This window comes from Ambystoma mexicanum, chromosome 3q (assembly GCF_040938575.1).
Source record: "Ambystoma mexicanum isolate Mex_15411 chromosome 3q, UKY_AmexF1_1, whole genome shotgun sequence".
Lineage (NCBI taxonomy): Eukaryota > Metazoa > Chordata > Amphibia > Caudata > Ambystomatidae > Ambystoma > Ambystoma mexicanum.
In genome coordinates, this window is record NC_090926.1 from 986,983,716 (window position 1) to 986,996,911 (window position 13,196).

General features: G+C 45.2%; 1 protein-coding gene across 2 annotated transcripts in view; it reads left to right on the plus strand.

Moving 5' to 3' along the window:
• Nucleotides 1-11,138, plus strand: part of GPR142 (G protein-coupled receptor 142) — a 338,008-nt gene extending 326,870 nt beyond the window's left edge. For both annotated transcript variants that reach the window (XM_069655133.1, XM_069655134.1), the window contains exon 3: nt 2,500-11,138. In XM_069655133.1, coding sequence (XP_069511234.1) covers nt 2,500-3,380 — 881 coding nt within the window. In that variant the 3' untranslated portion in view covers nt 3,381-11,138. The remainder of the gene's footprint in view (nt 1-2,499) is intronic.
• The last annotated feature ends 2,058 nt before the right edge of the window (nt 11,139-13,196 follow it).

Consider the following 13,196-nt stretch of genomic DNA (forward strand, 5'->3'; position numbering starts at 1 on the left):
AATTTGTAAAAATCAGGCGGATTCCATAGGCATCCATATCAATTCCATCCACCATGCAAGGACATGGCAGGATCCATTTAGGATTTTTTGCATGCAAACTTGGACGGATGCCCTGGACCTCCTCAATTTCTGTGCAGTATTAAAACCTCAACATGAGAACAATCAATATTGGTCAATATATGCATTGATAGAATTGCTAAAACGTAATTCTGCATGAAAGCATGTGCGTGCAATAACCCGGGACATCCACAATGAGCACCTATGTGCTAAAACAATGACCTGCCAGATTATTGATCCAGTCAATTTTAAATGGCCAATGTTATTGTCCTCATAGTTGACATTATAGCCATTCTTTCATTTGCAATTGAATGTATTTTATTCAAGATGAACCCATTCTATCTTTTTTCACACGGAATTGGCTCACCACTCATAACATTGTTTAGTTCACCTGCCATTCTCTGGTCTTGTTACCCAATACATAAATGCATGGCGACCAAGGTCTTTGGCTTAAGGAGGCTACCCGGTCACCAGAGACATGGTTTTATCCCAATCGGCTCTGCTCACACCACTGATCCCTCAATCGACTGCTACTAAGGGCCCCTCAATGAGAAGCATTAGCTCTCTGCAACTACTTTCTTTCTATACATATATGTCTTACCACGGCCGCTCCATGTCTGACATTTAGTGAGTTGCCTGCTCTTCTGCTAAGGAGTGTTGGGTAAGCATGCCCTGTCTCATGTAATGAGAATTGTGCTGTGTTCGGATATTGCCATGGCACCCAATCCTCTCCTCCTGGATTTTGCAATGAGGCTGCACACTAGAGCTTGGATCTCCACTCTTGCGATGCCACTAATTTACTCCAGGTTCCGTGGGCAGGGGAGGTGTGCATTAGTCCTGGGATCTTCATGTTCCACTGCTGAAAGTCTGCATATGGTGGTTTCAACTCCAACAGTGCAACACCTCACAGTTCATTGTTAGGTGACACACAGGGTTGGCTGGGCTGTAGCGTAGTACTCCACCCAGCCAGAGAACTAATATGGCCTTCATGATTTGCTTGACGCATTGGTCTCTGGGCTCAGATATCACTCTTGGATTTGAAGGTGGCCGCTTGAGTCGATGAAGGCTTGTTCGGAAAAATCTTGCCTCTCTTTGGGAGAATTCCGGACATCTAGGGACATACAGGAGAACACATTAGCATCGCTTGGAAGTGGCCGCTTTTTGACAGGGAGCAAAAGGTAACGTCCAAATCGCACCCGTGTGAATGCAAAACACAGCAAGGGCCACAAAAACACAGAGTTTCCAAATTCAGACAATATCCAAAGGGGTGTAAATGTTTAGGGATAGCCAGGGTAAAGACCGAAACGGGGTGCTCTGTTGTGGCTATCTCTTCCTATGTGTCCTGAATCGTATATTTGACAAGTGGTGGAGTCAAATCATCCTCTTTGCTCAGAGATGGTTTAGGGCAATGACTCTGTACTTGGAGCATTGGCCGTGTCAGTATAGGGGGGATTGTGATCACAATGTGATGGATTTGTAGAGATCCAGGGGTTCGGTTCGCGTTGACGGTGGATCCTTTTCTTGGCTCATCCATCATGAACTGTTTGAAAGCCTTGCTCCCTTTTTCATACATTTCCTTTTAACCCTCAGCATGCTGTCCATTTTTAGAGCGTCCAACTCCTTGGAATCTGTGCGGCCAAACCACAGCACCCCTTCTAATTTGCCTTCAGTACAGCCAATGAATCCATACAACCCAAAGTCTTCAACACGACAATAAGAAAATGCATATCACAAGGGGGTGCACCTGTTTTGTTACATAGTGTGACTGGTGTATTTGTTGAGCACGTGTGAACCCCGTGGGGGCATCATGACACCGTAGACGGTTCTATGTTGTTACATTGGCAGTTCTTTTTTCAATTCGTTTTTTGGCCAAATCTTTTTTTCAAAAAACGCATTGACATTTTTTTTTTATATTTGGAGGTTTCCCATTCCTATTATTTACTCCCCATCTCCCACCCTCTACCCTTTATATCCCCTTACCCACCCCCTATATTTTTAACTTAGCTGTTTCATTGAAACATTTTCCTAAAAAACACACCGAAACATATTCTGGCGATGTAACAATGTTGTACCCTGTAGACAGACAACATGTGTCATATGTTAGCTAATTGAACAGTACTCAGTTTATCACCTCCCGCAATCTGAATATGTGACCATGAGGTCCGACACAGATGCCTGTAGTGGATGCATTAGTGAACCGTGCCACAGACGGGGCACGCCTTGGCATATGACAAAGAGCACCTATTAGGCAAGCTCTACCAAACGGGTCCATGATGGAAGTTGGTATTGTATGATTACATGATGTAAATATATATCTGAAGTTAGAGTTTTGCAATTCGATGGTATAGATCATATGGCACTGATGGAGAAATGTTTACTTTTGTCTACTTCCACCCAACCACTGTATTTAACCATGAATTTCTCCTTTCATTCCATTTCTAGTTAATATTCTGACGGCGATTGCCCTCTCCAGACTTGCCATCAAAACGAAGAAGTCCTCCTACTGCTACCTCCTAGCCCTCACCACCTCAGACATCCTCACTCAGGTATTCATTGTCTTCGTCGGGTTCATCCTGCAGACCGCCATCCTCCACCGCGAGGTCCCCAACGCCTTCATCCACACCGTCAGCATCCTGGAGTTCGCCGCCAACCACGCCTCCATCTGGATCACAGTGGTACTGACCTTGGACCGCTACGTGGCTCTGTGTCACCCCCTCCAGTACCGCATGCTCTCCTACCCCGAGCGTACGCGGAAGGTTGTGGCCACCGTCTTCATCGTGGCTTTCGTCACCGGTATCCCCTTCTACTGGTGGTCGGATGTCTGGCGGGACTTTAACCCACCCAGCACGTTGGACAAGATCCTGAAGTGGGTTCACTGTTTCACTATCTACTTCATCCCCTGCACTATATTCCTCATAATCAACTCTGTCATCATATGGAAACTGAAACGGAAGAAAGACTCAAGCGGACAACGACTCCGACTGGGTAAGACCACTGCTATCCTTTTAGCCATTACCACTGTCTTCGCCGTTCTCTGGGCCCCACGGACATTTGTCATCATTTACCACATGTACGTGTCCTCTGTTAACAAGGACTGGAAGGCTCACCTGGCCATGGACATTGCCAACATGCTGGCCCTGCTCAACACGGCCTTCAACTTTTTCCTGTATTGCTTTGTCAGCAAGCGGTTCCGGGCCATGGTCCGGGAGGTTCTTGGGTCCCGCAAGTCATACAACAGCAGCTCAGGAAAGACGTCCAACTGTGGGAGCTTCTCTGAGTCCACCTTGAAGCCACTGCACCTGCCGGATGCCACTGCCCTTTGAGAGATGGATCACCTTTACAATAGCAAGCATTAAGTTGACACTTTGGAAAACAAAGCCAAGGTGGTGTAGCATCTATCTGTGTTTAGAGCATGGACTGAAAGTAACTGCTAGGACTTTAAGTGACAAGTTAGGAAGTGTTAGGCCTGCCCATAAATGCACCCTGATATGCTATAAGTGGACTGTTACAAATTAAATGGGCCCAGTCCAATCCGAGGAGTGAAAAGTGCAAAACAATGTGCAAATAGTGTGAGATATTTTCACAGCTACACTTTGGGAGATTCAAAGAAATTCAAGGAATGTGCAACAGAAATACCTCTCATATCCCGGTGCAATATAGAGGAAATACCCATTTCCCCAGGCCCCATTTGTCTGGCAAGTCATGCCATTTGCAAACCTGGCCTAAAGAATGTTTACAGGGCGCACGCCCTAAAAATAAGAGAAGGGCGCTTGGGGGTAATTATCAGCAACTTCATAGGATGAGCAGTCACAGCAAGGCAGTGCAAGCCCCTATCAGTAAATGGGGCTGCCCATGGCCCCTTCGTACCAGGTTGGCATGAGAACATGCTTTTCCTTATACTACTCTACATGGAAAGTAGCTGCCAGGAACAACTGGGGCATTAAATCCATCCAGGCACTTATTGAAATGCGGCCCACAATCACACATTACACTTCATTACTATCCAGGACATACTGGGTACGATCCAAAGGGGTATTTTTGGTAAAATATGTTACAAATAATACATTTGAAAACTGCTTGAAAAATGCTTAGTGATGCTGGTGATAACTAGTGCAGTAACTTATGAAGCAGGCCCACTCTGGCCCAAAAAGTGCTCCATTCTATAAAAACCAACTGGCTCATCCTAAAATCATGGGCTGGCACTTCAGGCATTGCCCTATTGTCCCATAGGCCAGTCTGAGCCTGGTCACTGTTGAGAAGCAAACGCTGAATTCCAGTAAACCTGGTATTGTTGATAAAATACTTCTCGCTTTTCTCATCTAACGTCACTCCTTGATCTCTCACACTTATTTTTAAATAAATAAGCACAGTCCACAAGAGATGTTCTGCAAGTCCTGCCTTTTAACTTCTGCCACTTTTACTTCTTGTAATACATGTCCTGTTATTTCGCCTTAAACAACATTCCAAGTTATGTGAGCCTGATAGCTATGACTAACTCAACAAAAGCTACCGGAGATCTTTGTTAAGTCTCCTGCTACTTTAAAGACTAAGGGCACACCCCTAATGAGACTCTTTGACAGCGCCTCTGTTTAGTCATTGCAGGCACTCTTTAGCAGGTGCGCAGGAGACTGTGCTCCCACTAAGGACACACTCCTAATGAGACACTGTGACAGCTTCTACGTTTAGTCATTGCATGTGCTCTTTAGCAGGTAGTCAGGAGACTGTGCTCCCACTAAGGACAGACTCCTAATGAGACTCTGTGACAGCCCCTCTGTTTAGTCATTTCAGGCGCTCTTTAGCAGGTACCCAGGAGACTGTGCTCCCACTAAGGACACACTCCTAATGAGACTCTGTGACAGCCCCTCCGTTTAGTCATTGCAGGAGCTCTTTAGCAGGTGCCCAGGAGACTGTGCTCCCACTAAGGACCGACTCCTAATGAGACTCTGTGACAGCCCCTCTGTTTGTCATTGCAGGCACCCTTTAGCAGGTACCCAGGAGACTGGGCTCCCACTAATGACACACTCCTAATGAGACACTGTGACAGCCCCTCTGTTTAGTCATTGCAGGCGCCCTTTAGCAGGTACCCAGGAGACTGGGCTCCCACTAATGACACACTCCTAATGAGACTCTGTGACAGCCCCTCCGTTTGTCATTGCAGGCGCCCTTTAGCAGGTACCCAGGAGACTGGGCTCTCACTAATGACACACTCCTAATGAGACACTGTGACAGCCCCTCCGTTTAGTCATTGCAGGCGCCCTTTAGCAGGTACCCAGGAGACTGGGCTCCCACTAAGGACCGACTCCTAATGAGACTCTGTGACAGCCCCTCCGTTTAGTCATTGCAGGCGCTCTTTAGCAGGTGCTCTTTAGCAGGCGCTCTTTAGCAGGTGCCCAGGAGACTGTGCTCCCGTACCGGGTGAATCAGTGGTAGCCGCAGGGTAAGAAAGTGATGTGCCCACTAGCGTTCCACGTACAACATGAACTGCCTAAAAATACGAAGGAGTGTGTGGGTTCGTACTTCAGAAATTCCCATTACTCCAACTGTTACTCTTTGTTGTTCCAGCTCTTAAACACACCACAGTGACCCACCCACAACATGCACATACTAGTCAGAAATAAGGAGATTTAGGAGCTCATTACATGTTTACCCATCCGGAAATAAGGTGCTGGTAATAATGTATAATGGCACCTTTCTGGACTGGCAAACTACTGCAGGCAGCTCAGGCACATACCGGCAGACAATTGCCGCAATCACCGACACCAGTATTACTGGTGCCGGTGATTGCGGAATCCGCATGAGGCATAACATGGGGAGTTACCGGCGTCTACGCCACCCATAATATTTATTTATTTTATTTTGCATTTAAAGCAGCACACCAAACCCTCAGGTATCGGTGGACTAGTTACAGTAAGTGAGGAGAAGTATTCTTTCTTAAAAAAGTAGGATAACATATACAGGTTGCATAGGGAGGTTCTTACTAGCATAATCTGATGAAGTCACGCCTCTTGGTGCAGGGGGCTACATCAGGTATACAAATACATGAGATGAAATAAGGGTAAATGCAAAAACTAGCAAAGCCACGCCTCATGGTAGGGGTCGGGGGGGGCTACATCAGGTATACAAATACATGAGATGAAAAAAGGGTAAATGCACAATCTGGCAAAGCCACGCCTCATGGTGTGGGGGATACATCAGGTATACAAATACATGATAGGAAATAAGGGTAACTACACAAACTGGCAAAGCCACGCCTCGTGGTGCGGGGGCTACATCAGATATACAAATACATGAGATGAAATGAGGGTAAACGCACACACTGGCTAAGCCACACCTCATGTGGGGGGCTACATCAGGTATACAAATACATGAGATGAAATGAGGGTAAACGCACACACTGGCTAAGCCACACCTCATGTGGGGGGCTACATCAGGTATACAAATACATGAGATGAAATAAGGGTAAATGCACACACTGGCAAAGCCACGCCTCATATTGTGGGGGGCTAGATTAGATATACAAATACATGAGATGAAATAAGGGTAAATGCACAAACTGGCAAAGCCACGCCTAATGGTGCAGGGGGCTACATCACTCTCGCTACAGATGGCGAAGTAGTTCTGGGATAAGGAAGAGTAGGAGTCACAGTACTAAGCATTACTGCTAAGTGATGTGTACATTACCCTTTCATTCCTCTTCCTCGTGACAGTCCATAAATAAAAGAGTACACAACAACCAGTGTCAGAGAAATGGAGCTATAGTTAACCACAGTGAGGCAAGCCAAAGGCAAAACAGGTATTCCAAGATCTGAACATCTTAAACAAGTAAACACACCACATATGCATGGTAGTGAGGCACCGAACCCAGCACCGCCATCCCAAAGACACATGCCCGATTAATGAGAAAACATGTTATTGCGGATGGTAAAGGTGTCTGGGGAAGTTCATACATGATCAGGCCCCCAATCTGGTACACAAATGGTTAACCCTGTTGAAGTTGTCTGCTCTGGTATTCTAGGCTATGAGAAAGCATTTTGCTTTCAGAGAGACGAGGTCCTGGTCCCCGATCGCCCTTTGGAAACGACTTGTGCAATTGCATTTGCAGAGTGCGACCTTGCCTCCCCTCTTTTGATTAGCACAGTCCTGCTCCACCAAGTTGTCAAGCAAAACTCCAGATGACGCGGGGAGAAAAGGGCGGCAGAGGGGCATAGCTCCTCTTTTTGGCCTTTGCTTTACTTTCCATCTAGCGAGAACCTCTTCACATCCTCTGCCAAACACCAGGTGCAACATCACGTCCTCCAAAGAGAAGAGGGGGCGATATGCGGCAAAGTCCCCAGCCTAACTCTGGAGACAGCCAATGGGGTGACCAAGGGAGCCGGGCGCCTCCTAAGCTCGTACAGGATGGGCTTTGGGGTGGTGTGGAGAGAATCCTCGGGTCACCCACACTTAGTCGCGGCCCTAAAGCAGAGCACATCAAATGAGGCCCGCTAAGGACGCTGTCCAAAATCTGAGAGTCTGAAACAATATGAATCCCGTGCTAGAACCTTCTACCCCCTCCTGGCTAAGGGGGGAGGCACTTCCTGCTTCAGGGGAGTTTTTAAACACTGCTCTTTTCAGAGAATTTAGCAGTGCAAGCAAGGGAAATCCTGCACCAAAGGAAATGCATGCCCTGGGCTCAGCCAGCATTACATTGCTCTCCAACACTCACTCAGTGAACTCATCCAGGTGTCCGTGAACTCACCCAGGCGTCAGCCTCATGGCGCCCAGCACAGCGCTATAGAAACATGGTGCACTAAGCCAACAACGAATGTAACATCACAATGGTATTTCAGTAACAATGATTAGTATTTGCCCACTGTGCTGGGCACTGTTGTGGCATTTTGGTGGGAAGGCTCTGCATTTGCCACACTATATTTGTGCAGCTGTGCACATTTCAGGGAAGCGAATATCATGATTTGTGTATCTTTCCTGATGCATTTAACTTCTAATGCTCTGAATGTTAATGTGGTTGTCCTGTATTTTTTTTTATTCGCCATACTATGAACATTCCACAGAGAACATTTGTTTGAGAACAGTATTGCAATGACGAGAACATGGCCTTGGCAGGATTTGGCAAATGTCTTCGCAAGATCCATACTAAAGCTCTGCATCGGGCATGTTCAGTTCAGCGGCTTGCATACAGGCCCAAGCCGCTTTCAGTAGGATTACAGTGACATGTCCGTGTCAGCGCCCTGCATTGGGAACACGTGGACATCCCTGTGGCCTGTCCTGGACTTTGCCACATGCTGCTATGCTTTGGGCGCACCATCACACTGAAGCCCTTGGATGGCGCTGTTTTGGTCATGCTTTGAATTAGCCAATTTGTCAAGGTTCTATTGTCCAAATGCGAGTGCTAGGCTGATCGGTGTTTCTCCTTCATGTTAGACAATGTTTGCTACTCCTGACCGCACCCATAGCTGCCAAGTGGCTCCGTAGTGTCACACCGTGAGCCAGTCCTGGCCTTCCACTTTGCATGCTGGAACTTTTCTCTATATACGCATTGGCATACAAGTCCCAACATGCAAAGTGAAATGGCACGAGAAGCATGCCATGGCCGTCACGAGATTCGTGAAATGTTCCAGGTCCTACAATGCATACTTTCTGTATTATCAGCAATGACATGGATTTGTTACTTTCTGTGCAGGAGTCAGAAGCAGACTTGGGTCAATAGGAACGTCTTTTAAGTCCTGTTCTTTTAGCAGTTTCTTATATAGCGCTACACATCCATAGGTCCCAGAGCACTGACATAACAGAAGACATGATTATCCCACAGAGTGGCACTCAATTTATCGACCTTTGAAGAATGAAAACCTACTACAACAGGCTGCACACAGATATCAGGGGTGAGCGGTTAGCCCACTGTGCTATCTGACTGGTTTATGACGCTCTTCTTTCTGTGCTGACAGCAGCATTGACATGCTACTTACTATGTCACGTTTCAAACATCCAACTTCCTGTTCTTTTAGCAATGTGACTTCCTTCTTCCTGGGCGGACAGCAGCAGTCACTTCCTTTGCTGCCCGCACTGTCACAGCATCTCACACTTGCCAGCATCCCCATTCCATCCGGGAGTCTGCAGTAGAATCACACGTGTTCAAGCATTCTTCCACCTATATTTCAAGGAGGAAATACATTTCCAAGAATGCAAACTAAATACAGGACTGTAGTAGGGTCTCATAGACAGGCTGGGCCATGTTGGTATGCGTGACACCCTACGCCCTGCTCTGCTCCCTGTACTGCCGGCTGGGTCCATTACTTCCTTCTGAATGTATTGTCTACGGCAGTCACTTCCCAATTGTGATGTTGTAATCATGTCAGTAATGTTATATCATTGCATGATTAACCTAATATCAACAGCATGTTACAGCAACTGTGTTGCTTTGCCTGAACATGGTAGCAGTATGATTACTGATAGCGAGGCAGAAACACACATCACCACGGCTTTGCAAGACACCTCCAGGGTGAAAGACACTTCCCATCACTAGTAAGCAAACTCAATGCAGCCATTTCCATGCAGTAAAAAACACAACCTGTCTGCTAAAGGCGAGAATGTTCACCCTTTCTGCACAGGAATGTTTAACTAATATCATACCAGAACCAAGCATCCACATTGCACGTCCAGCATGCTGGCTTGTTTGAGTTTCTTGAGTGTACCCGTCATTATCACACTGAATGTGTCACTGTTGTGAGAAGGGAAATGAAGGAAGAAAGAAGGAAAGAAAGAAAGAAAGAAAGAAAGAAAGAAAGAAAGAAAGAAAGAAAGAAAGAAAGAAAGAAAGAAAGAAAGAAAGAAAGAAAGAAAGAAAGAAAGAAAGAAAGTTAGTTGCCATGTTTAGAGGAGAAAGGGGCAGAGTAGTTAAAATAAACAAAGAGAACATTAACAACTTGAGAAACAAAAATGAAAAAGCCAAAGACTTGGGAGCTTGTGTTCGTTGGGGGTATTATGTTAATGGTAGGCGTTGAGTGAGGCTTTAAAGCTTTCCATTAATATCATGCCCCATTTTCAATCATTTGTATGGTGGAGAGGAGGGGGAAACACAACTTGCGTTTCCACCACTTTCCTTCCTCCTCACCATACAAATGTAACAGCATTTACACCTGCATGGATTTTTATGCCAACGCAGATGCTGCAGATGTCACATAGGGATCCATTTACATGCTGCCTGGCAAACAATTACAATTAAACGCTGCCCAACTTGTTTGCATGTCAGGCAGTGTTTCATTGTAATTGTGAACGCTGTTTACCATGCCTGCATGGTAAGCAGCATTCACAATTAAATGTAAACACTGCCTGGCATGCGTGCATACTCATTTGCATGTCGGAGTGCAAATGTACAGGGACAAAGGCGGCGTACACGTGCAAATGGCAAGAATTTGACAGTAGGGTCCTAGCTACCAGGTCCCCCCACCACCCACAGCCAAATTACGGTTTGGAGCAATATGAGCTCCTTAATGAGATGGGAAGAAAGAAAGGCGGGTAGGCATAGAAAGGAGAGAAATTAAGGAGGGAAAGAAGGGAAATAACACATTGTAAGTAGGAAGGGGAGGTAAGAGCACAGAACACACGATGACTATAGATAAGAGGGTAATCTCTCAAAGGAGACAAGCCAAGACTTCTTCCCGTGGACGTTAAACGCACCATTTAATTCATGCACCATGATGTGCACATTTCAAAAAACAAAACTGGAATGACTGTGTCAATGCACGTCCTCGATTGGCAGAGTCTCCAGCCAATGCACGTAGTATGACCGGGGTATTTGCCTAATCTGGCTCCTGCCCTGGATCGCTGTGTACTCCATGTCTCCTCCCATGCCTGTGTATCTCTCCTCTGCTCAGCTTCTACCAGTGTCTTCTCCTACACTCGTATAATGCCCAGGATGGACCCAATGCGTGGTGACTTGAAGGAACGGATGTCCCTGAACACGCTACTGCCGCATGACCATGGTGTGGGACTCCATCTGTAACTCATCTCTCATACAGCACTGGCAACACAAACATGTTTGAACGTCGATTTCAAATAAAGTAATGTCCATGTTGACATCCACACGTTCGTCTTCATTGCATTTCTTGTGTGTTGGTCCTTAAAAGCGTTGACAGCGGTAGACAGAAGGCACACAACTATGGGTATGAACTCAAATGAAAGCACGCATATTGGCCTCATATCAGTGATAAGTAGGTACAGGCGTTGTAATGCTCCCAGTGAGTGATGATATTGATGCAAAGTTGCAGTAGGTCCTTGAGAGTAATAACTGTGATACAAAGTCACAAGAGCTGTGAGGGTCCAGGTGACGGCCCATAAGAGTGATATCTATGATACACCCGTACAGAAGCTAAGAAGGTCACAAAGAGTGATATCAGTGTTGAACCTGTTTAGAGGATATTTTTTAAATTTTTTTATTGATTTAGTTGAAATTAATCAACCTTTCAATATCATTACATCAAAAATATACAAATTCTTATTTCAAAACAAGTATACATTCAATACATATTCATGAAGAAATACATATGAATACAAAGCAAATAATATCAAAAAGACTTTAGAAAACTTATAACTACACATTTCATAATTCAATTCAGAATACCATTTCTATATAAAGGGACAAAAGAAAATAGAAATCAAGTACAATTTGACAAAATTACACCCACACGTTCCATAAACCTAGACAAAAAAACATCTCTCTGAAAACATGTTTTTGGAAGTAATTACCCAATAGCTGCTGAAGCCTGCTCCACCGAGCCTGTTTCTTGATTAGGTAGTTGTACACTAGTCACATATTAATACGCTATGCGTTAGATGCTGGTGCCAATTGTAGATTTGTTAGAAAATTCACTGTGTTCAGTTGAATCGGTAAATGCAAACAATTCATAATAATAGACCAACATATCTTTTCCTCTAGATTTCCCAGGTATTTACAATGTTTCGCAAAGTGAATTTGTCTAAGAGGCCTCAAGCACGGACACTGAGTAATCAAATGTTCTAGAGTCTCTGGTGTCCCTCATGGGGAGCAAAAACAACAAAGGTTTTCATTAGGTGGAATTAGACGCCGTTTTGACAGGACGTCTTTTGTGGGCCGTAGATTGAAGTGTATGCAGATAATTGCAAATCTATAAAATAGAGTGGGAGCTCTCAGCAAATAGGGAGGCAGACTACGCAATTTTTGGGTGGGAATCTACTAGTATCACCGCCTTGGTATCCCGAACATGCGTCACATGTGGTAATCCAATCTGCACCATAAAGCTTCTCTTTGGCTTTGTCAGGATTTGAGAACAACAGGTCGATAGTTATGTCAGCAAAGCTCATAATTTGACAAACCTTGTTGTCCCAGGAGGTCATAAAACAATCTTTGGTTCTGAACATATACCCAGATAGTGCTTGCAATATAACATCATCATGAGTTGAAATCAAACATTTCCTAAAGAGAGAACAGATTCTCCAGTTGCAGAGGGCGCAAAGGGAAAGAAGACCTAGCTCGTACCTAATCCAGGCATGCGGCACACAGCCTGGTAGACACAAAATGTGTTTCCAGAATCTGGCTTCCCATACATCAAATTTAAACAAGGTGGTAATAGGGAGTTTCTCCAGCCCATATAGCATCTCTGGAATTGCCTTTTGGTTCCAATACACCTACGCCGGCTTGATGGAACATTTTCCATATTTGTACTTTATTAATTTTGATTGAGCCATAGCTGTGTCGAGTTTCCTCTCCACCCACTCCAACTGGGTTCTCACATGATTCACGCCCTCAAAGCACATTCCCAGGTGCGTATAATGTGACACTTTTTGCAATTCTACCTGGTTGATCGACCATTTCAATTGTTTGGCGCCAGCCCTTGTTGGAGCATACACCACTATTTGTGTCTTCTGTGTGTTGACTCTGAGTTCATTTTGGTGGATATATGTCTCAAAGGCTGCAGGAAGATGCTGCAGGCCAATTTGAGTTTTGGAGATCAACAACAGAGCATCTGCATACATCAGGGCCTTGATTGTATGTGTGCCTAGTTTTGGTGAATCTGAAATGATCTTAGGAAATACATTTTTGAGATCATATATGAAGTTGTTAAAGATGGAAGAGGCCAACAAGCACCCCTGCTTTAGGCCCTGAG